The sequence below is a fragment of the Acipenser ruthenus genome, chromosome 16 (genome assembly GCF_902713425.1).
Source record: "Acipenser ruthenus chromosome 16, fAciRut3.2 maternal haplotype, whole genome shotgun sequence".
In the NCBI taxonomy this organism is placed as follows: Eukaryota; Metazoa; Chordata; class Actinopteri; order Acipenseriformes; family Acipenseridae; genus Acipenser; species Acipenser ruthenus.
The window spans coordinates 17613234-17634568 of NC_081204.1; the positions used below are offsets into that span (position 1 = coordinate 17613234).

Here is a 21335-nt window from a genome sequence, read left to right on the forward strand (position 1 = left end):
CCTTTTTTTTTTAAATCATTTTCAACGTTGCTGCAGTACAATCTACCGTCAGGTATTGGTAACTTAGCTTACCAGGTGAGTCTTTCTTGCAATAATTGCCTAAATTACTACCTTCTTACATATTATCCTAATATAACTAATAAATGACACAAAAAACTGCTTCAAGGGTCTGTCACCTACTTTTCAGTCTTACAAAATAAGTACAAATGCTGATTGGCTTGTGTTAAGGTAAGATGGGTGTATTTTGGTATGAGGACCCTGGAGAAGAACTAGAACAGTTGCAAGGCTCTTTTTAGAATTCAGCTTAACACAAGGGCTTCAATGTAAATAAATTGCTAGGCAAATGTGCTGTCTGTAACCAAGGTAGAAGGAAATGGTAAAGAAAACTGGACTAACAAAGCTAAATGTCCCTTTTGGAGTCTGTAGCACATTGCAAACTCATTATAATAGTGATTGAAGGTGTTAACCAACCAAAACAGAGTATACAGTATCAAACCAGACTTTAATTTGAATATTTTTCTGAGACAGGTGTATTTTAATTGGAAAGTTAATTAATATGTTTGTTAAAGTGCATGAGAATGAGTGTTGTTCTATAGCAAGTTGAGTGACTGTCTCACCTTCCAACGCGTTGTGTCTTTGTACGGAAGCATATTGGTGCCACAGAGAGTAAACATTCTTTTTTTAAACTTAGATATCGGTTCCAAAATTTAAATGCACAGAATTTCCATTGGTGTATTCTAATCCTGTGACGTCGAGACACTATACAGGCTCCTCTGTAATTTATTCATACTACTTTACTGTACTTCTCTTGCCTCGTACATCTCCTCACTCTTGCGAAACTCTCATATGCACACACAGTGCCCTTGTGTGTTGGGGGGCAGACAGACAGTTGTGTTTTCAGCAGTTTTGATCTGTAACTGGGGAAGTGTCAACACTGCAGCAATGGTCTTTAGCTGGACACATAAATGTTGACATTTTAATATCTCTGTATAATGGGATAAAAATGCAAATCTTTAGACACAAATAGAAATAAATAAAACTGACCAGGCCGGTACACCAATGGTACCTCCAGGCATATGTAAACTTGTGAGGGTGATGATGAGCTAAATACATTTCAGGAGCCAAATGCGTTACAGTTTAGGCTACTGCAAGCAAAATCACAGTCTGTAAGTGATTTAAGCTGTTAAAACAGTCAATTGTCCAGTTTGACCAATAACGAGAGGTCAAAGATCAAAGTCCAAGACATGTTTAGAAAACTCTTAGTTGGTGTCCTATACATGTTCAATAGTAAATTTGAACCTATCTCCAGTCTGTAAGGAGATTTAAGCTGTCACAAATTTCCTGAGGTCAAAGGTCAAGGTCCAGTACATTTTTGGAAAAGCCATAGTTGGTTTCTTATACATGTGCAGTAGTAAACACAAGTCTATCTAGAATCTGTAAAGTGATTTAAGCTGTTAAAACAGTCAATTGTCCAGTCTGACCAATAAAGAGAGGTCAAAGGTCAATACATTTTTAGAAAGCTCTTAGTTGGTTTCCAATTACAGTAAGTGCAGGTACGGTATACAATACCTTCAGTCCTAATAAGAGCATATTTAGCTAAGAACAAGTACAAAATACAACACATAATTCAATTAAGGGGCAAGTTGAATAAGTGCAGATAATATGGTGAGAGTTACATTACGTTAGATATTAATATACAAGTGATAAGTGCAGTGGACTGAGAAAACGGTGCAATTACAAAAATATAGTTGCAGTTAACATAAAACTATTATACTAAAACTATTATAAATCGCTGGTTTCAACTATAACCTTTCAGGTTACCTCCCCTCACTGTAGGCATCCGGCAGGCCCCTGCAGTGACCTCTTTGGCCACTATGGGCGTCCAGCAGGCCCTCATAGTGACCCTTTCTCTGTGAAATGCTTTTCTTTCTGCTCATCAGCAGTTTTGAGCATTTATATCCAGAGATTGTTTTTACAGTGAGGAGCGGCTGCTCCCGCGATCCATCCTGGGGTTTCGACACCCGCCACTGTTGTCTAACATGCAACTGTAACCTTTCTGGTTACACCCCCTCATCACTGTAGGCATCCAGTAGGCCCCTGCAGTGACCTCTCTGCCACTATGGGCGTCCAGCAGGCCCCATAGTGCTCCCTTCTCTGTCAAACGGTTTCCTTCCAGCTGTGGGCTTCAACAGGGCCCCGCAGCCCCCTTCTATTCCTTACCTCAAACGGTTGAGCAGCAGGGCCCCGCTTTTCCATTCACTCTTCCGCCCTTCCCAGCGGTCTTCCAAACATAACCTTTTAGGTTACCCTCCCCTCAACGCAGGCATCCAGCAGGCCCCTGCAGTGACCTCCCTGGCCGCTATGGGTGTCCAGCAGGCCCCCATAGTGGTCCCTTCTCTGTGAGATGATTTTCTTCTTTTAGCTTATCGGCAGTTTATTCAAACCCTTTCAAAAGAGTTCCCATTTCTTTGAATACCAGTCAGGGCCGCAATACTGCATACTCTGAATAACTTCAATGAAGGAACCTGTGCTATTCCGCCTGTAACTTCCTTCATTTCTGCTCCCCATAACTCCACCACACCCAGCATCAATAGTTTAATCCCTCACGAAGATTTCTCTCTGCAATATGCAAATCGACCACGCCATATTCTTAATCAAAATTGCTGGGAAAAACGCATGGCTGGCTAAGTCAATATTTCAAACATATTTAAAATCATGCCCATTGAGCCTGTCCTCAGGGGATCGTATTGTTTCTATTTCCACTTTTCTGTCCGGTCCCCCTCCTACCAAACGCAATCTTCTGTCCCTCCTTGGCCATTTAAACTACATGGGAGCATGGGAGGGTTTGCAAACGAGAGGCGGCCATTCAGCCCATCTTGCTCGTTTGGTTGTTAGTAGCTTATTGATCCCAGAATCTAATCAAGCAGCTTCTTGAAGGATCCCAGGGTGTCAGCTTCAACAACATTACTGAGGTGTTGGTTCCAGACCCTCACAATTCTTTGTGTAAAAAAGTGCCTCCTATTTTCTGTTCTGAATGCCCCTTTATCTAATTTTCAGTTGTGACCCCTGGTCCTGGTTTCTTCTCAAAAAAGTCCACTGGGTCGACATTGTCAATACCTTTTAGGATTTTGAATGCTTGAATCAGATCACCACGTAGTCTTCTTTGTTCAAGACTGAATAGCTTAATTTCTTTTAGCCAGTCTGCATACGATATGCCTTTTAAACCTGGGATAATTCTGGTTGCTCTTCTTTGCACTCTTTCTAGAGCAGCAATATCCTTTTTGTAGCGAGGTGACCAGAACTGAACACAATATTCTAGGTGAGGTCTTAACATTGTAAAGTTGTAAAGGCACTGTAAAGTTTTAACATTACTTCCCCTGATTTAAATTCAACACGTCTTACAATATATCCGAGCATCTTGTTGGCCTTTTTTATAGCTTCCCCACATTGTCTAGATGAAGACATTTCTGAGTCAACTTAAACTCCTAGGTCTTTTTCATAGATTCCTTCAGTTTCAGTATCTTCCATATGATATTTATAATGCACATTTTTATTGCCTGCATGCAGTACTTTACACTTTGCAATTAAATGTCATTTGACATGTGCTTGCCCAGTTCTGAATGCTGTCCAGATCATTTTGAATGACCTTCGCTGCTGCAACAGTGTTTGCCACTCCTCCTATTTTTGTGTCGTGTGCAAATTTAACAAGGACCTAATACTGATCCCTGTGGTACACCACTGGTTACCTCGCTCCATTTTGAGGTTTCTCCTCTAATCAGTACTTTCTGTTTTCTACATGTTAACCACTCCCTAATCCATGTGCATGCATTTCCTCGAATCCCTACTGGGTTCAGTTTGAGAAATTAATCTTTTATGCGGGACTTTGTCAAAAGCTTTCTGGAAATTTTAAATAAACCATGTCATATGCTTTGCAATGAGGATAATTCCTCAAGGCAGAGCTTTTATCTTCTACCTTCTCTTGATTTGATTCCCTCAATGATGTCATACTCATTGGAACTCCGCCTGTGGGAGCTCCTACTAAAAGAATGGAACGGCATTACTTTCTTTTATGACGACTGTCTCCTGCTGCACGAAGACATTCAACTGTTCACATATGCAGCTCCCTCTCTTGGCTTTGGAGGATACTACAAGGGAAAATGGTTTTCTGCTCCATGGCCGGACGAATTCAGCATCATTACTATACCCGATCACTCCTTGTCATTGCGCAAAATGTATCCATTTGTTGTAGCCACATTCCTTTTGGGAGTCTTCCTGGGCTCAAAAATCCATTCTTCTCCACTCAAATAATTCAGCTACAGTCCAAATCATTAACAAGGTCGTTCATCCTCCCACCATATAATGAGCATATTCAGAAGGATTACCTGTTTATCTGTTACTCATCAGTTCATTTTCAGACCTCAACACATTCTCTGCCACCTGACTATAATCACGATTCTCTTTCCCGTTTCCAAACACAGAGATTGAGCATTAGCTCCCGAAGACGACCGCCTGCCAAATGAGATTCCTCCCTTTTCAGACCTGACATTCATGTGAGCCACCCGCTGCATTCCCTGATTCTGCAGGCTCAAGAAACAACTCTTCTCAGCATCACTCCCCAATCACTGCAAACGTACTGGTCATCCTGGGATTTATTTAAAAAATTCACTTTCCATTCAACATTACCTTCCCTTCATTTTCAGTGCCCGTAGTGTCATCCTATATTATGTCCCTTAAAAATGGAGCTATAAGATTTCAATTTCCGGCACCCAGTTTTTCTACAAACTCATTTTCGGTGTCCCAGCTCTACACACAGTAACTCACAAATTTCATTAATCCTGAAAGGGCTTCAACGATCAGAATCTCTTTCTCCCCCTGCTAGCCTACCTATCACCATCAACGTACTCTCTTGGTGCCTCTCATCTGCTCCAGCTACTCCTCCCTGTTTTCGATTAAACCTTAAAGCCCTTTTCTCTTAGCCTTCTTGGGTTCCTTAGGTGCTCAGAGTCTACATCACTCTCAAATTCAACCCCCAGATTCACCCCTTCATCTCTAACCTAGCAATCACCTCATCTGATATCTTTTCCTTCCTGCTCAAAAGAAGTAAAAATAACCGGGAAGATTAGGGAACGCTTTTCAATTTTGTTTATAAATTAAACTCCCATGTTGGCCCATATGACCCCTTTTCTCTCTTATCCATCTCCATCTTTCTCAGGGTGCATCACCCTCAGGCCCGCTGTTTATTAACGAAAGCTGAATAATCATCACCCGACATTGGTTCTTCTTTCACCTTTTCACCTGATTATTTCCAGGTCCGGATTCTCAGCTGAGCCGTTCTCCGGTCATTCCATCAGAATCGTAGCAGCTTCTCGCCATGGAGTTCCAGGCTCCTTTATCAAACGGTTAGGTTGTTGGTCCTCCAGTGCTTACCAAGTTTACATTAGAACAAATATTACAGATCCTAAAAATGCTTTTACAAGAATGTGCTCTTAAGCGTTAGTAGCCTGCCTGGAGGAAGGGCAATCGAATCAGCCATGGATTCCCAGAGGTTTATTTCCCAAAAATGGGTTTTGTTTTCCTCTCCTGCATGCTGATGATCATTTGTTAAAGGTTGACTAAACCTTCAAGTGGGCTATATTCAATACTAATCATGGCATTATTGAGACTGGCTTGTTCTTTTTGGCCATTCGGCCAGGCAGCGAGCCCTCAAACCAAGCTAGGTTTGATGCCAAATGAATGTGTATATACAACATACTTCTCTGTAAAATCGCATACTCCGCATTCTCCACAATAAATATTTGTACTAAAACATTTTGTGATTGGTGTTTGTCCCGAACTACTGAATGTAACATTTGTTTCCTTCATATTAACAATGGTTTATCTGTAAACATGTGCTGAGAACACTCCCTGAATTTTGTGAGTACAGTATTGTCAAGCAGAATTTTAATGTTAAAAATAACCAATCTATACTTTTAATCTTATTATGTTATTATTGTATTCCATATTATTATTATTATTATTATTAGTTTATTTAGTAGACGCCTTTATCCAAGGCGACTTACAGAGACTAGGGTGTGTGAACTATGCATCAGCAGCAGAGTCACTTACAACTACGTCTCGCCCGAAAGACGGAGGTTAAGTGACTTGCTCAGGGTCACACAATGTCAGTGGCTGAGGTGGGCTTTGAACCGGAGACCTCCTAATTACAAGCCCCTTTTCTTTAACCACTGGACCACACAGCCTCCTATTATTTGTTTATTTTTAGAACGGGGTCTCCCCTCCGCCCCTGTGCAGTTTATTATTTTGTATTTGTGGTTTATTATTATTATGATTTAGTTATTGTGAAAATATGACGGTGTACGCTGTGTTTGTTATTGTTATGGTTTATTGTTTTATAAATTTGACGGCGTAGCCAAATGTTTGTTTTTGTTTGGTAGTGTGGATGGGAAGCCCATCCATGGTAATTAAAAACCTTGTGTAGAAGGTGGCCATCTCCCAAATTAAGCCTGCAGCTCTCTACACTCAAGGTGGGTGTTAGGAGCGAGAGCAGCGAGAGAGAAACGAAATGAAACGAAAAAAAACATTTGGCTACGCCGTCAAAGCCGTCATATAGCATTCTTTTCAGAATTTTTATTTAAACCACCAACTATTCCTAGGGAAGCAAAATCCACATGGAATAAAGAGAATAGATGAGTGTTATTGTAGAGCCCCTCAGCTTTAGAGAGGTAACAAGTAGGGGAAGATACAAATATTTGCCATATATTGTCCCTTTCAATTGAAGACAATGTAGCTTTGCTGTTCCTAGCCAGATCATTTATTATTACAAAAAGAAGAGTACTGCACAATAGCTGCAGAGCATTTATCAGGAAGTACTGTAAAAAAAAAAAAGGAAAATAAATAAAATATAACACCTGTTATTTTTCACCACCAATGGGGAGACACAACACCTGAGCCACTAAAGTGAGAACTGTACCACACCCAGCCACTCTGTGCACCAGAGCTCAGGATCAATGTGCATCTATTCAGGGATGCCAACATAGAATAAGATAACTGTGAAAAGGTTGCAAACCCAGCCAGGTGGTGCAGTGGCAGAATGGAAACTCGGAGGCAGAACCTTGCAATTAAGTTCAGTAGGACTGTGGCAGGAGGACAGCTGATAGCAGCGGTAATTCGTCCTCTTGACCACTGGCAGCATGAGAGAGCAGGCAGCAACAACAGCGCTTTTCAGTGTGCGAGACCTGTTTGTTTTGTTTATTTATTTTATTTTCAACCCGGGCTTATCATAGTTGATATTCCCGGGGATTCTTTTTGTTAGTTTATTTGTGAATTAATAAAACCCTGCCCAGCCCTGCCTTGCTGGTGCACAGGTCATGCCTCACTTCCTGCCTGTCTGTGTCGTCACGTCTGGTCCCACAGGCGCTACACCCACCAACCCCCATCACAAGGATTTCAATTACACAAAAGTAGATGTTAAAACTTCATGCTGATTTGAACTCAGCTCTCACCAAGATAAGCACCAACTAAGACATAGCTTTACAGTAAACTAATGTGATCCATATGTGTCTCCATCCATTTGTGCTTCCTTCCATATGATGATGTAGATATCCTTCTGTCTGGTGTTGATGGCTGAAGTGTAATGCTGACTCCAGGGATCAGCTTATTGCCTCCCTAGCGCATCAGCACACACAACGGCTGCGATGCTGGCTCCGGGGATCAAACCACAGTGCGGTCTCCCCAGCGCATCAGCATGACAACCGTCTGGATTGAGCTAAGTCGGGTACATCTCTGGGGTCTTCAAGTGGGCACCTTCCATCCTCAGTGTTTCGTCGACTAGCCCATGACACCTCAAGAGGGCTCGACGGTGATTCTGGCGTCCCAACATCACCCCCGTCCGTCCCCCACTCAACTCAGCCCAGCTTATTTACCCGTACATCAGCGTTTCTTTCTATTGTGCTTGAGATCCCCAGCCAGAATCTTTGCGTCTCAACCACAGCCAGTTGCTGCTCCTCTCTGCTGCTTCAGATAAGTTCTTCACTGTGCGACACAACTCTTGGCCACTGAATCCGACGTCTCTCAGGTGGAAAAATAAGCCGTTGACCAACATCTGCCAGCATTTTCCAGTCTCTAGCAGCTTCCAGTTGTCCTGGGCGAGGATTGGTTTTAATACTTTTTCTTGGTGGTTGCTCTCCTGGGTGGAGGAATGTTGTCTTTTGTGTGTAATGTTTTGATGGAACAGGTGGCAACTTATTGGTCATGTTACGCGTGTCTTCCAATGCTAAGGCCAAACATCGCAGCACCTGGTCCTGGCGCCAAGTAAACCGTCCTTGGCTAAGAGCCACCTTACATCCTGTCAAAATGTGCCTTAATGTTGCAGGTGATGAACACAAAGGACATGAGGGATCCTCTCCTACCCAGAGGTTTAGGTTCTGTGGTGATGGACGAACATCATATGTTGACCTGATGAGGAAACTGATCCTGCTCTGTTCCATTGACCATAGATCTTGCCAGCCAGTCTTGCGTTGTTCCACACTCTCCCATCTCATCCATTCTCCCTGCTTGGCCTGGGAAATGGCCTTTATACACCTCATCCTCTCCTCCTGCTTTAACATCTCGTTGACTACCAGCTTCCTCCGTTGAGCTGGGGCTGCCTTGTGCCATGTAGGAGGAGCTGAACTGAGACCAAGACCCCCTCTTCCATGCTGAACTTGCCCCATGATATCACCAATTCGAAGGGCAGCCTTTGCATCCTCCACAGTTTTCTTTGCAGCCCACTTTCTTCCAGTTTTCAATACAGGTGCTGCCTCCCTTACGCATTTGTCACGTGACTCTACTAATGTCATTTAGTTGCAGTAGTTGTTAGTTGCAGTATTCCTTTAGTTGCAGTATTCCTTTACCATAAAGTCCCACTCTGCTGAGGCAGCGTGGAACTCCCAACCATTTCCTGATGTATGAACTGATTAAAGCTTCCAGCTTCTCTACTGTTGTCAAAGAAACATCGTATACATATTTATTCACTAACAAAATTAAGCTTTCAAAACAAAATACAAAACAAAAAGGTTCAAACAATCAAATGCAAACAACATACCATCACCACAGCCTGCTACTCCTGTATCCCTCTACTACACACCAAACAAACCTCCCTTTAATAGGATGCAGCTGGGCATTCAATCAGGGATAGAGCTGGAGATTAACCCCATCCCTGCTAAACACACACACATGCATATTTACAGGAAAGTGGGTGGTGGTTTTCTTTATCAAAAACACTTACATACATTTTCTTTTACTCTTTTTAGGATACCAAAGAAAACAAATGAAACTTGAAAAGCCAATGACTTGGAAACCAAGTATTTTCTTACTGTTTCTACTATGTATCTTCATAATGTCCTTCTCATATGGAGTCATTGAAATATTTAATAAACAGCAAATCCTGAAGATGGATCAATTAGAATCAAGTTCCAAATCAACAATGACCACTATTAGAAAGGATCGAGGGATATGGACTGTAAACTCAATTGGCCGTCTTGGCAATCAAATGGGTGAGTATGCAACTCTGTATGCCTTGGCTAAGCAAAACAATCACCAAGCATACATACTTCCAGAGATGCATGAGTACTTAGCACCAATCTTCAAGATCACTTTACCTGTGCTTCACAGTAAAATTAACAAAAACATACAATGGAAACATTACGCGCTCCATGACTGGATGTCCAATGAGTATTACAACATTCCTGGGGATTATGTGAAGCTAACAGGCTATCCTTGCTCTTGGACCTTCTACCATCATATTAAAGAAGACATCCTTAGGGAATTCACCTTCCATGATTTCCTCAAAGACGAGGCCAACCGGTACCTAGAAGGTATTAAAGGGAGTCGGGAAAATGTCACCTTCATTGGAGTCCATGTGCGAAGGGGGGACTATGTGCATGTTATGAGAGACGCATGGAAGGGAGTGATAGCAGATAAGGCCTACATTGATAAAGCCATGTCTTATTTCAGGAACAAGTATCAAGAACCTGTGTTTGTGGTAACCAGCAATGGCATGGAGTGGTGCAAAGAGAACATTGATGCTTCTAAAGGAGATGTGTGTTTCTCTGGTGATGGAAATGAATCAAACCCAGCAAAGGACTTTGCTATTCTTGCTCACTGCAATCACACCATCATGACTATTGGGACATTTGGCTACTGGGCTGGGTACCTTGTTGGTGGGGAGATGGTTTATCTCTCCAACTTCACACTCCCTGAATCACCATTCCTGAAAGAATTCAAGTATGAAGCTGCCTTCCTTCCTGAATTGCATGGGATCCCAGCTGACCTTTCACCCCTTCTGAATTCAATCAAACCATAGATCGATGAATTGCTCTACTTCACTTGTAACAATGAACAACTTGGCCAAAAATTAGGAGGACTCACTGACAGCACGCGCTTCAGAGGACACGCATGCTTGCCTTCATCTCTGCCAAATCAATATGGGAGCTGCAGCACTGAGACAAGGTCTTAAAAACAATTGGAAATTTCAAATTGGGAGAAAATGGGTAAAAATAATTGCCGATTCCAAATTTAAAAATAAAAAAAGTTTAAACCAAAAAAGCTTGGAGAACAAAACAAGAGAGAATGGTATTCCATGCCAAACAAGGAGGCGAGTGAAATGGGGACAGTTTTGGCTGAATTCAGAAAACTCTGTAAAGATGTGAACACCAGCCTTCAAATAGTAGAATAGGCTGAAAGCAGAATTAGTGAAATGGAAGACAGCTGCATCAGCCGGGAGAGATTGTTAAGAAAGAAAGGCATCATTGATTATTGCAATTCAGTCTGATCCGCAGGATACATTACAACCCAGAACAATATTTCAAACAGTTTCTCAGATAACAAACATCATTGTACCACCTGAGCCACGCCTGGTATGTCTTGGCGATATGTCTTTAGTGACAAATATGGGCATTGGGGATGTTTGATTTATTAAGATGGCACTAATAACAGCTGATAAATGTATTGCTCTTTGTTGGAAAAATGATAACTCCCCAAATATATCTATGTGATTTGGGAATATTTGCTCATAGGATTTGCAAAAGGAACCGGCTCTATTTGAAGAGATATGGAGTGGATTTATTAACTTCCTTAACTCCTCAACTTATTTTGCCACCACAAAGTATAGCTCCCTCCTGACCAGAGTTTATCCGCAGTCCAGTTATTTTTGTTATATATGTTATATTATATAACATATAATATAACATATATTATAGAACATATAATAACACAGCTGCTTACATATAATAACACAGCTGCTTAAAATGTGTTTCTTTTAAGCAGCTCTTAAAATAAACAAATCCCCTGGGCCGGATGAGATCCTCCCAATAGTACTCAAAGAAATGAAAGAAGTTATTTACAAACCGCTAACCAAGATCATGCAACAGTCTCTTGACACAGGGTTGTACCGACAGACTGGAAAATTGCAAACTTAATACCGATCCACAAAAAGGGAGACAAAACCGAACCAGGTAACTACAGATCAATAAGCCTGACCTCTATTGTATGTAAACTTATGGAAACTATAATAAGATCCAAAATGGAAAATTACTTATATGGTAACAATATCCTGGGAGACAGTCAGCATGGTTTAAGGAAAGGGAGATCGTGTCTAACTAACCTGCTTGATTATTTTGTGGATGCAACATCGACAATGGATAATTGCAAAGCATACGACATGGTTTATTTAGATTTCCAGAAAGCTTTTGACAAAGTACTGCATAAAAGATTAATTCTCAAACTGAACGCAGTAGGGATTCAAGGAAATGCATGCACATGGATTAGGGACTGGTTAACATGTAGAAAACAGAAAGTACTGATTAGAGGAGAAACCTCAAAATGGAGCGAGGTAACCAGTGGTGTACCACAGGGATCAGTACTAGGTCCTCTGCTATTCCTAATCTACATTAATGATTTAGATTCTGGTATAGTAAGCAAACTTGTTAAATTTGCAGACGACACAAAAATAGGAGGAGTGGCAAATACTGTTGCAGCAGCCAAGGTCAAATTTTCCATTTTGGATCTTCTTATATTTTCCATAAGTTTACATATGATAGAAGTCTGGCTTATTGGTCTGTAGTTACCTGGTTCGGTTTGTAAACCTTCTTATGTATGTTCTTATATGTTATTACTTTTAACAGGTTGTCTGGGTTTTTGTTTAAGTTCTGCATTATATTTCAGGAAGGTATGGTGGGAATCCATGTAGAGGAACTACTGTTTAACTTCTCTATTGTGTTTCGGATAGTTTGTTTGTTGTTATAAAGATAGATTTATATTACAGAGTTTCCAAATGTGAGGAAGAATGACACAAAACTGACTTTAAAAAAAAGAAAATTGTGAATAAACTTGAAAGATGAAATACCAGAGCTTTTAACATTTTGGGTATATTAGATGCTATTTGATCTGTTTCGATACTTTTGTTAAGTGCTTTGTGATCATTTGTCTTTATTAATAAAGATTATTATTATTATTATAATAACACCCTGGAGTTAAAGTGTGCAATGTGTAGTGCAGTGCATGGCAGAGAAAGGAATTGGTTAGCATGGTAACACACTGATAAGAATGGTAAAGCAGGATATCAAAGAGGGTGAATCATTGGAAAGGCACAGTGTGAACATGGCAGGATATGAAAAGCATCCTCATTTTCACCACGAGTTTTAGGCTTCTTTCAAGGATCAGCAGGTGACAGCAGAGCATTGTTAAATGAGCACTCAGACAGACATGCTATTGCTTAAGAGAAAACCCCATGCAAACTAAAGGGGCTATTCTGGACGGGGATGGTTTCATGATAGAAACATGTCACATCACATGAAAGCCTTTTATTGCAAAAGTGTCAACCTTTCCTCATTTACATCTGAAGAGAAAACACCGAAACCACAGTTAAAGACTAGAAATCAATATTATTCATTTTTAGAGTAATATAGTTGTGCATCTATTTCCCCTAAGAGAACACTTCTACAGTATTATATATATATCCAATAAACAGAAATACCAATAGAGACCTCTGAACCGGTATAAATATAACACTATACAACAGAAACATACCAAAAACAAGAAATCCAAATATACTACAATATATATTTATATAAAAAATGTAATCATACACTGTACAATTGAAGACAGAAATGGAGTATTTAGATTTCAGATCCTTAAGTTTCGAATGATACAGGATAGTTTATAAAATGTTGTGCCATGCACAGAGCTCCACTAAAATACAGTAAAATCATTTTTTTGCTGAAGTACCCGTACCATTGCTGTCATTTCAGCATCAAAAACCAGGATGGGGACAAATCCATACTTGGCCTCTATATTAACCAGACCTCGTCCCCCCCCTCCTCTTCTTCACTGTCCCCTTTTTGGTGACTCAGTTGCTGACTGGTGTGAGTTGAAGCTGCGGCGGCACTGAGTGTAGCACTGCACTACCAGGGCCAGCAGGCTCAGCGCAATGACCAGTACGATGAAGAAGACCGAGGCGGCCCGCACGCTGTAGCCATGCCCTTTCACCTCGCAGGGGTCTCAGTGGGGATTAGGTTGGTCAAGTTCAGCGTGTAGCCCAGCATCCAGCAGATATCGGTGTCATCGGCCTGAAAGAGAGGAGGGCTCGAGTGAACGAGGGGAACACGTAGCACCAGTTATTTTGCAGCCCTGCGGAAGGAGACGCAACAAAAGAGAGTAAGATAACATTAGAACGATCTTCAGCTGGTTCAAGTCTGAAGAAGAAAAGCTGCTGCTGTTTCGCTTGCAGTTTATTAGTTTGTTGGCGCGAGGTTTGATCGCTGCACGGACTGAAACTCCCTCACCCTCACCTTCTTCTCAAAGACGATCTTGTTCCATGATTGGTTGTCAAACTTGTAGGCATCAGCCAGTAGAGTGGTGATGTAATAGCTGGTGGCGCAGTACTCTCTCAGATTATTCTCCTTCTCTGTGGGAAAGTCTGTCTTCAGCTACAGCAAAAACACAGATGCAGCACTTTCAGCACAGGGTGGTTATGGATCAAACAACTCAGCTGGACGATAACCAGAAGAACAGCTTGCAAATGTTTTATCAGCTAAAGGTTTTATGGAACAGATATCCAACTGTAGATAAGAACCCTATCCTTCAGCCATACAATAGCCTTGATGCTGAGGTTTGGATTATTTCTGAAGTGTGATTCTGCAGTGAGTCCCTGCCCCGCCCCACCCCCGATACGCACGCTGCTCCAGTCTCTCTTGCAGAATTCTTCAGTGGTTTTCTTCATAACATCCAGAGAGGACCGTGGAGCCAGCTTAAGAAAGTCAAACGTGTAGAAAAACGCAGAGAAGGCCTGAAGAGAAACAACAATAACAACAATTCATATCCGAGTCACCTCTTGGGGACGTGCCCCCACCTTGTTATTTTGCTATCTAAATTGCACATCAAACAAAGTCATTGTCAGGAGACTAACTGGTATGAAAGCTGTAAAAACAGCAGCCCAGGGATGCCAGAGAATTACAAAGAAGTTGCCACGCACTGAAGGTTGACAGACCCCATCGAAGGAGCACTCTGGCTTCCCGGCGCAGGCGGAACAGTTGAAGAGGGTTTTGATGAGCGACTCGCACTGCGCGGGGCTTCCATTGCCCGTGAACGTCACTCTACTGTCAGGGAGGTAGGGCTCTGGCTTAGTGGGGCAGGGGGAATGAAAGATCTCTCCCAGCGTGGTATTAAGCCAGTGGGGAAGTAGGGGTGGACCATTGGCTTGGCTATGTTGTTTTCCTGGTGAAAGAAAAAACTTTAATGTCCCTGAATTAAAATACTCCGCTGCCCAACGTAATTCTATGATTACATTCACACTGTGCTGGGAAGCAGCTTCCTTTAGAGAAGTCCAACAAACACTGTAAGAGGAGCTCCTTGAGGAACTGATTCTCCCAAGAAGAGCAGGACTAGCTGGATTGACCTGAGTTACCTTCACAAGCTTGGCAAGGACAGAGTTCCTGAACTGCATTTTCCCGTAGGACAGGAAGCTGTGTGTGTACGCCGTGTGTTCGTATCCTCCCAATAGTACTCAAAGAAATGAAAGAAGTTAATAACAAACCGCTAACCAAGATCATGCAACAGTCTCTTGACACGGGGGTTGTACCGACAGACTGGAAAATTGCAAACGTAATACTGATCCACAAAAAAGGAGACAAAATCGAACCAGGTAACTACAGACCAATAAGCCTGACTTCTATTATATGTAAACTTATGGAAACTATAATAAGATCCAAAATGGAAAATTACCTATATGGTTACAATATCCTGGGAGACAGTCAGCATGGTTTTAGGAAAGGGAGGTTGTGTCTAACTAACCTGCTTGATTTTTTGAGGATGCAACATCGACGATGGATAATTGCAAAGCATTGTGACATGGTTTATTTAGATTTTGACAAAGTCCCGTGTAAAAGATTAATTCTCAAACGGAACGCAGTAGGGATTCAAGGACATGCATGCACATGGATTAGGGACTGGTTAACATGTAGAAAACAGAAAGTACTGATTAGAGGAGAAACCTCAAAATGGAGCGAGGTAACCAGTGGTGTACCACACGGATCAGTATTTGGTCCTCTGCTTTTCCTAATCTACATTAAGGATTTAGATTCTGGTATAGTAAGCAAACTTGTTAAATTTGCAGACGACACAAATAGGAGGAGTGGCAAACACTGTTGCAGCAGCAAAGGTCATTCAAAATGATCTAGACAGCATTCAGAACTGGGCAGACACATGGCAAATGACATTTAATAGAGAAAAGTGTAAAGTATTGCACGCAGGCAATAAAAATGTGCATTATGAATATTATATGGGAGGTACTGAAATTGAAGGAATCTATGAAAAATACCTAGGAGTTTGTTGACTCAGAAATGTCTTCATCTAAACAATGTGGGGAAGCTATAAAAAAAGGCCAACAAGATGCTCGGATATATTGTGAGAAGTGTTGAATCAAGGAAAGTAATGTTAAAACAATGCATTAGTAAGACCTCACCTAGAATATTGTGTTCCGTTCTGGTCACCTCGTTACAAAAAGGATATTGCTGCTCTGGAAAGAGTGCAAAGAAGAGCAACCAGAATTATCCCGGGTTTAAAAGGCATGTCGTATGCAGACAGGCTAAAAGAATTGAATCTGTTCAGTCTTGAACAAAGAAGACTACGTGGTGATCTGATTCAAGCATTCAAAATCCTAAAAAAGTTATAGACAGTGTCGGCCCAAGGGACTTTTTTGACTTGAAAAAAGAAACAAGGACCAGGGGTCACAAATGGAGATTAGATAAAGGTGCATTCAGAACAGAAAATAGGAGGCACTTTTTTTACACAGAGAATTGTGAGGGTCTGGAACCAACTCCCCAGTAATGTTGTTGAAGCTGACACCCTGGGATCCTTCAAGAAGCTGCTTGATGAGATTCTGGGATCAATAAGCTACTAACAACCAAACGAGAAAGATGGGCCGAATGGCCTCCTCTCGTTTGTAAACTTTCTTATGTTCTTATGTATCCATAGAGACGGAAGCTGGCCTCGGTCTGTTTGTCTGCAATCCGTCCTTCAGGGGTGAAGGTGATCTGTGTGGAGGCACCTCCCATGTCCAGGGCACCCAGGATCTTTCCATTCTTGGGGTGCAGCCTCTTCCCTTCGTAGGAGTACTGCAACACAGAGAAAACAAACTGCAGGGCTGGGGGACAGGCACCTCTGCCTTCCTGCTACTGCCTCCCTCCCGAACCTTAGCTTTAATCACTGAACCTCACTGCCTCCCTCCCAGTGCCACCCAGGCAGTCAGATCACTGCCTTACCTTGATGAAGGAGCTGAGCAGGTAGTTGATGGTGATCCAGCCGTATGCCCCTTCCTCCACCCCCGACAGGATGCGGGCGCCCTGGAATTTGAAAGGGTACGAGCCAATCATCTTCCCCACCTCCACCAGCACCTGCTTCCTCTGCGCAGGGCTCTGAATCCTGCAGGGAAACATTTCAGAAGTCAGATACAGGTCAGTCAGGGTTGAGAAATGTATTGCCCAAAGTCAGCGAGGGGGAGTGACTTCTCTTAGCTGTGTAACCCCCCTGTCAAGCCAGGCTTGGGGAATTGCCTGTACTTTTTGCAAAGGCTAGGAGTTCAGTCAACACTTTATTTTTACTGGCCATAGAAACTGAGTGTGATAGCGGCAGTTTTTTTTTTTGTTTTTTTTTTCCTGAGCCCATCGGATAGCTATATAAATAAAAAACAAAGAATTTAATAAATGGAATTTAGTCGATAGTTACCAGAACTGCCAGGTTGGAACTGTCTTGTTAGGGGGACAATGCAAACAGCGATGGAGAGCGCAAGGTGAGAGAGAGCAGAGATACTATAAGAGTGAGATGGTAAACTCAGCAGCTGCTTCCATCCTCGCTCACGCAAAAAGATGTGGGAAATAAGGAGTCCCGGGGAGCAGTTTTTTCCTATCTACAGAACGTAGAAGCTTGCTGCTGGCCTCAGTCTGAGCAGTCTTACGAAAAAATGACTTCATATTTTTACACGATTCAACTTAGAGAGACACCCCTATTTGACACTTACTGTACATAACACTATTAATTCGATTAATGCATTTGTCTGACCTGTCAGCTACTTTATATCACCCAAGTCCTTCCTGAAATTGCCTGCTGCTCATGCATATTGTAGTCTAAACCAAGCAAACTGCTGCACCACGTTGTTTTGAGCAAATTATAGATCTTAATAGAATAATTCTTACTGTGATATTGTGCAACTTTAGGGTTATTTTAAAATTTTTAAAATACATAAAATTGCTATGCCTTTTTTCAGTTTTTTGATGTGGTAAAACATGAAATGCAAAAGTTCAAATCATTGCGTGAAAGGGCCTTGTGCAGGGCTAGTCGTTTTAAAATATTTTATATATATTTATATATATATTGCTTCTACTTTGATTTATTATTTTTCATGTTAGAAACCCTAATTCGTTAGCTAATACATTGTTTTATTCAATACTGTGTTCTATAACGTTACAAATAGATGGATTAATTGGGGATTGTCTTTAAAAAAAAATAAAACTAGTATCGCCATTGGTCACTGGCTAGAACAATAGCATTGATTTACGATGTTTCATACCAGCAGCCCCAGAGAAGTCGGCGTCTATTTTATATCAATTTATTTAACAAGACCTGCAATCTGCTGTTATAATGTATCAAAGTGGAGTAATTGATCACTATTATAAAATAATGTATTGATTTATCGCACTGTATGCATTTTACATGTGTTTCTTAACCTGTATGTGCACTACAGTGCATGTTAGTGCGTGTTGTAAAATCGTATCCATGGCATCTTCATACCCGCATCCATCACAGCAAGCCCTTCACGCATTTGAAATTGAACGCTCTGACAATCCAGCTCCAAAGCTGGAGCGGCTAGTGTGCTCGGAGCGCTCCGACAGGATTCTCCTCGGAGTTTTCCGAACGACACCAAAGAGCACTCCGAGAGTTTACGAACGGCCAGAGTGCACTCTGACAATCTCAGACTGAGTTTACAAACGCCCCCCTAAGAGGTTGTTCTTGTGTCCAATCGTTTGTGCGTTCTGAATTGGACATTTTTTGACTGAAAAAAAACTAAACACCTTAAAAAAGTGCTTGTTTAGATAACTGCATCGCATGACAAGAAAAAAAACAGCTGCATGAGGATTATACGAGAATGGAGAGGGAGTAAGTACATGTGAACGTGTGGGCTGCAGTGTGTAGTGAAAGGGTGATGCAGGTGCTCCAGACAAGGACAAACACAAAGTTCACGGTTCAAGTTCCTTTTTATTTCTTGACCAAATATTAAATAATAAAGCTGGCTCTACCCAGCAATGGGTATTGCCAGCGTCAAAACAAGGGGTTGCAGTCCCGAAATAATAATCACAAAACCCACAAACACCTCTCCGGACAGTGCGTGCTCTTAGTGCAGGTGCGGTGCTAGAAACAGTGATACTTGGTTAAGTGCAGGTGCGGTGAAGTCCGGGTGAATCGCTGGCCCCGGGCTGCAGCTCCCAGATCCGTGCTTAATTATTCTGGCAATGACAAAAGACACACGGTTGCAAAACAAACACAAAACACTTACCTCTCGCTCCAAACAGTCCTCGTTTCCTCCCATCAACCACAACAAAGGAACCGGTTATGGCGTCACGTCCCCCTAAAGTACCCTCAGCATCGCCCCCTCCGATAGCTAGTTCAATCACGTCTCCTCCAATTCATGAATGAAACTGGTACCGTGACGCCATCCCATTCCTGAATGGCCGGCTTCCGACTGCCCCCGGAATAAACTGCCGAAACATTCAGTACGGGGCACGCAGTTTTTGCTGTACAGTGCTGTCACAGGTAGAGAGGGAGATTGTTGATTCAGATTCATTCGCTGTTTGTCACAGTACATTATAACCTTTATTGTAATTAGTACAATATTTAGGTTTAATATCCTATTTTTGGCTCGTCTCATTTTTTTTTTATAAACGCCTGGGTTATGGGCTTTAATACGTGCTCTTGTGTGCTTGGTGCGTATGTAAGCGTGTCAAAATACAATGATTTGTCTTTAGAAAAAAAAATGATTTTTTTTTTCTGTAATCTAAATTGACATAACATGAAAACCCATAACAGCATACTGTACAGTAGTATGTCAGTAAAATTAGATTTTAGTCCTGGTTAGCTATATCAAGTTCCCAGTATGTCCATGTGTAGCGCCCCCCTCCAAAACACCGTTCAATAGTCAACCAAGGATAACCCCCTCACTTATCCCTATAATTAAATTGACTATCTTAAATAACCAATTAAGTAAAATGAATGACTACGCCAATTTGAAGCTAATATAACTCCAAATAAATAACAGACAGCACAGTGTGTACAACAAGGTATAAAAACAACAAGAATTTTTTTAAAACAAAATATCACAGCTTTTACCTATAGCAGCAGATTTGATAGCAACACCCTTTAAACTATAGCAACAGATTTTTAACCAGGAGCGATCCCATCAAACCCTAAGCACTAGGATACTTTGAACTACGTCATGTCACACCAACACTTCTAAATAAAGAGATAATTCACAACACAACAACACTTAAATAACAGCCTTCAAAACAAATAGTGGTTTCTACCAACACAATCCCAAACAAAACAAACTTTAAATAACACACTTTAGTTTTTTTTTTTTAATCAGTGATTTTCATAGAAAAACAGAAAACGTCATGCAACCTAAAAAAAAATGCCTAATGCTTAAACACTCCAATAGCCGCTATTTTAGTTAATACACAAGTTGATAAAGTGCAGGTGTGCAATCAACAGTTAACAGGCCTTTTATAACTATACATTCTAAACACATACACCATTACAGTTAGGGTGATCAGGACAAAGACGCTACTCTAAAAGTCTAAAACAACCAATAACACAGAAAAAAAAAGTTTGTATGCAGCGTTCAGAATTACATCGAAATTCACAGGATCGTAATTACCAACTCAGAATACAGACAATGCACATTCTTTTATAAATCAACCCCATACAATTGCTACCGACGTCTAAGAGCACGGGGGATACTTCACTGAAACCACTCCAATATAGAGCAGACCAAACTATTCAATATGAATAGTAGTAGTTTACCATTAACTTCTAGCGCTTCAGCCAATTCACAGCGCCTCAGTATTACACTTGAAAAGTTACAATCCTTACCAAACAGTAGTTCCCCGACCCGTGCTCTCAGCTCACAAATCTCTCAAACCCGGTCGCTCTCTCGCTGATTAACCCCACCTGTTTTTATACAGCTGGCCCCCATTACGAATTATCACTGCAATTACTATTGAGACCAGTAGTCTCCCTGGGGTTTAAAGGGACAGTGCAACAGTAAAAATAATAAAAATCACACAATAAAACTCAATCTTATTACATTAAAAAAAATAAACAATACATCCATTGCACATCCGTTACACATGTGTAACCCTGTCTACTTAGTTTTGGCTTGAAGGCAACAGAAGAAGTAGACTTTTGCATATTGCCTGTTTTGTTTAGTTTGGGATAATTAAAAAAATTCTGCATAATTATTGCGCAGTGTGTGTCTGTTTCAGTAGATTGTCTGCATATTTGTTTTCTGTTTGTAACGAATATTTGCAACTGTTAAAATAGAACCTGCTCATGATACACTCTGCAACATACATGTCAGTCTTGGCTACTTTGCTGTGCTCCCAAAACTGACTGTCCCCGGATTTTGTTTACAAAATATGGTCACCTTACCTTTTTTACTTTTCCAGATAACACACGGGCATAAGCACACAAACCCTTAATTAGAAAAAAAACAGCCTTACAGATATGTTACATCTTAACTTTTTGACGCA

General features: G+C 41.3%; 1 protein-coding gene across 1 annotated transcript; it reads left to right on the forward strand.

Annotated features, from left to right (window-relative positions):
* Positions 1-9021: 9021 nt before the first annotated feature.
* LOC131697759 (galactoside alpha-(1,2)-fucosyltransferase 2-like) lies at positions 9022-12225 on the forward strand. The gene has a single exon (XM_058988965.1). It carries the CDS (start codon positions 9308-9310, stop codon positions 10340-10342), a length of 1035 nt encoding a protein of 344 aa, XP_058844948.1. The 5' UTR covers positions 9022-9307; the 3' UTR covers positions 10343-12225.
* Positions 12226-21335: the final 9110 nt, after the last annotated feature.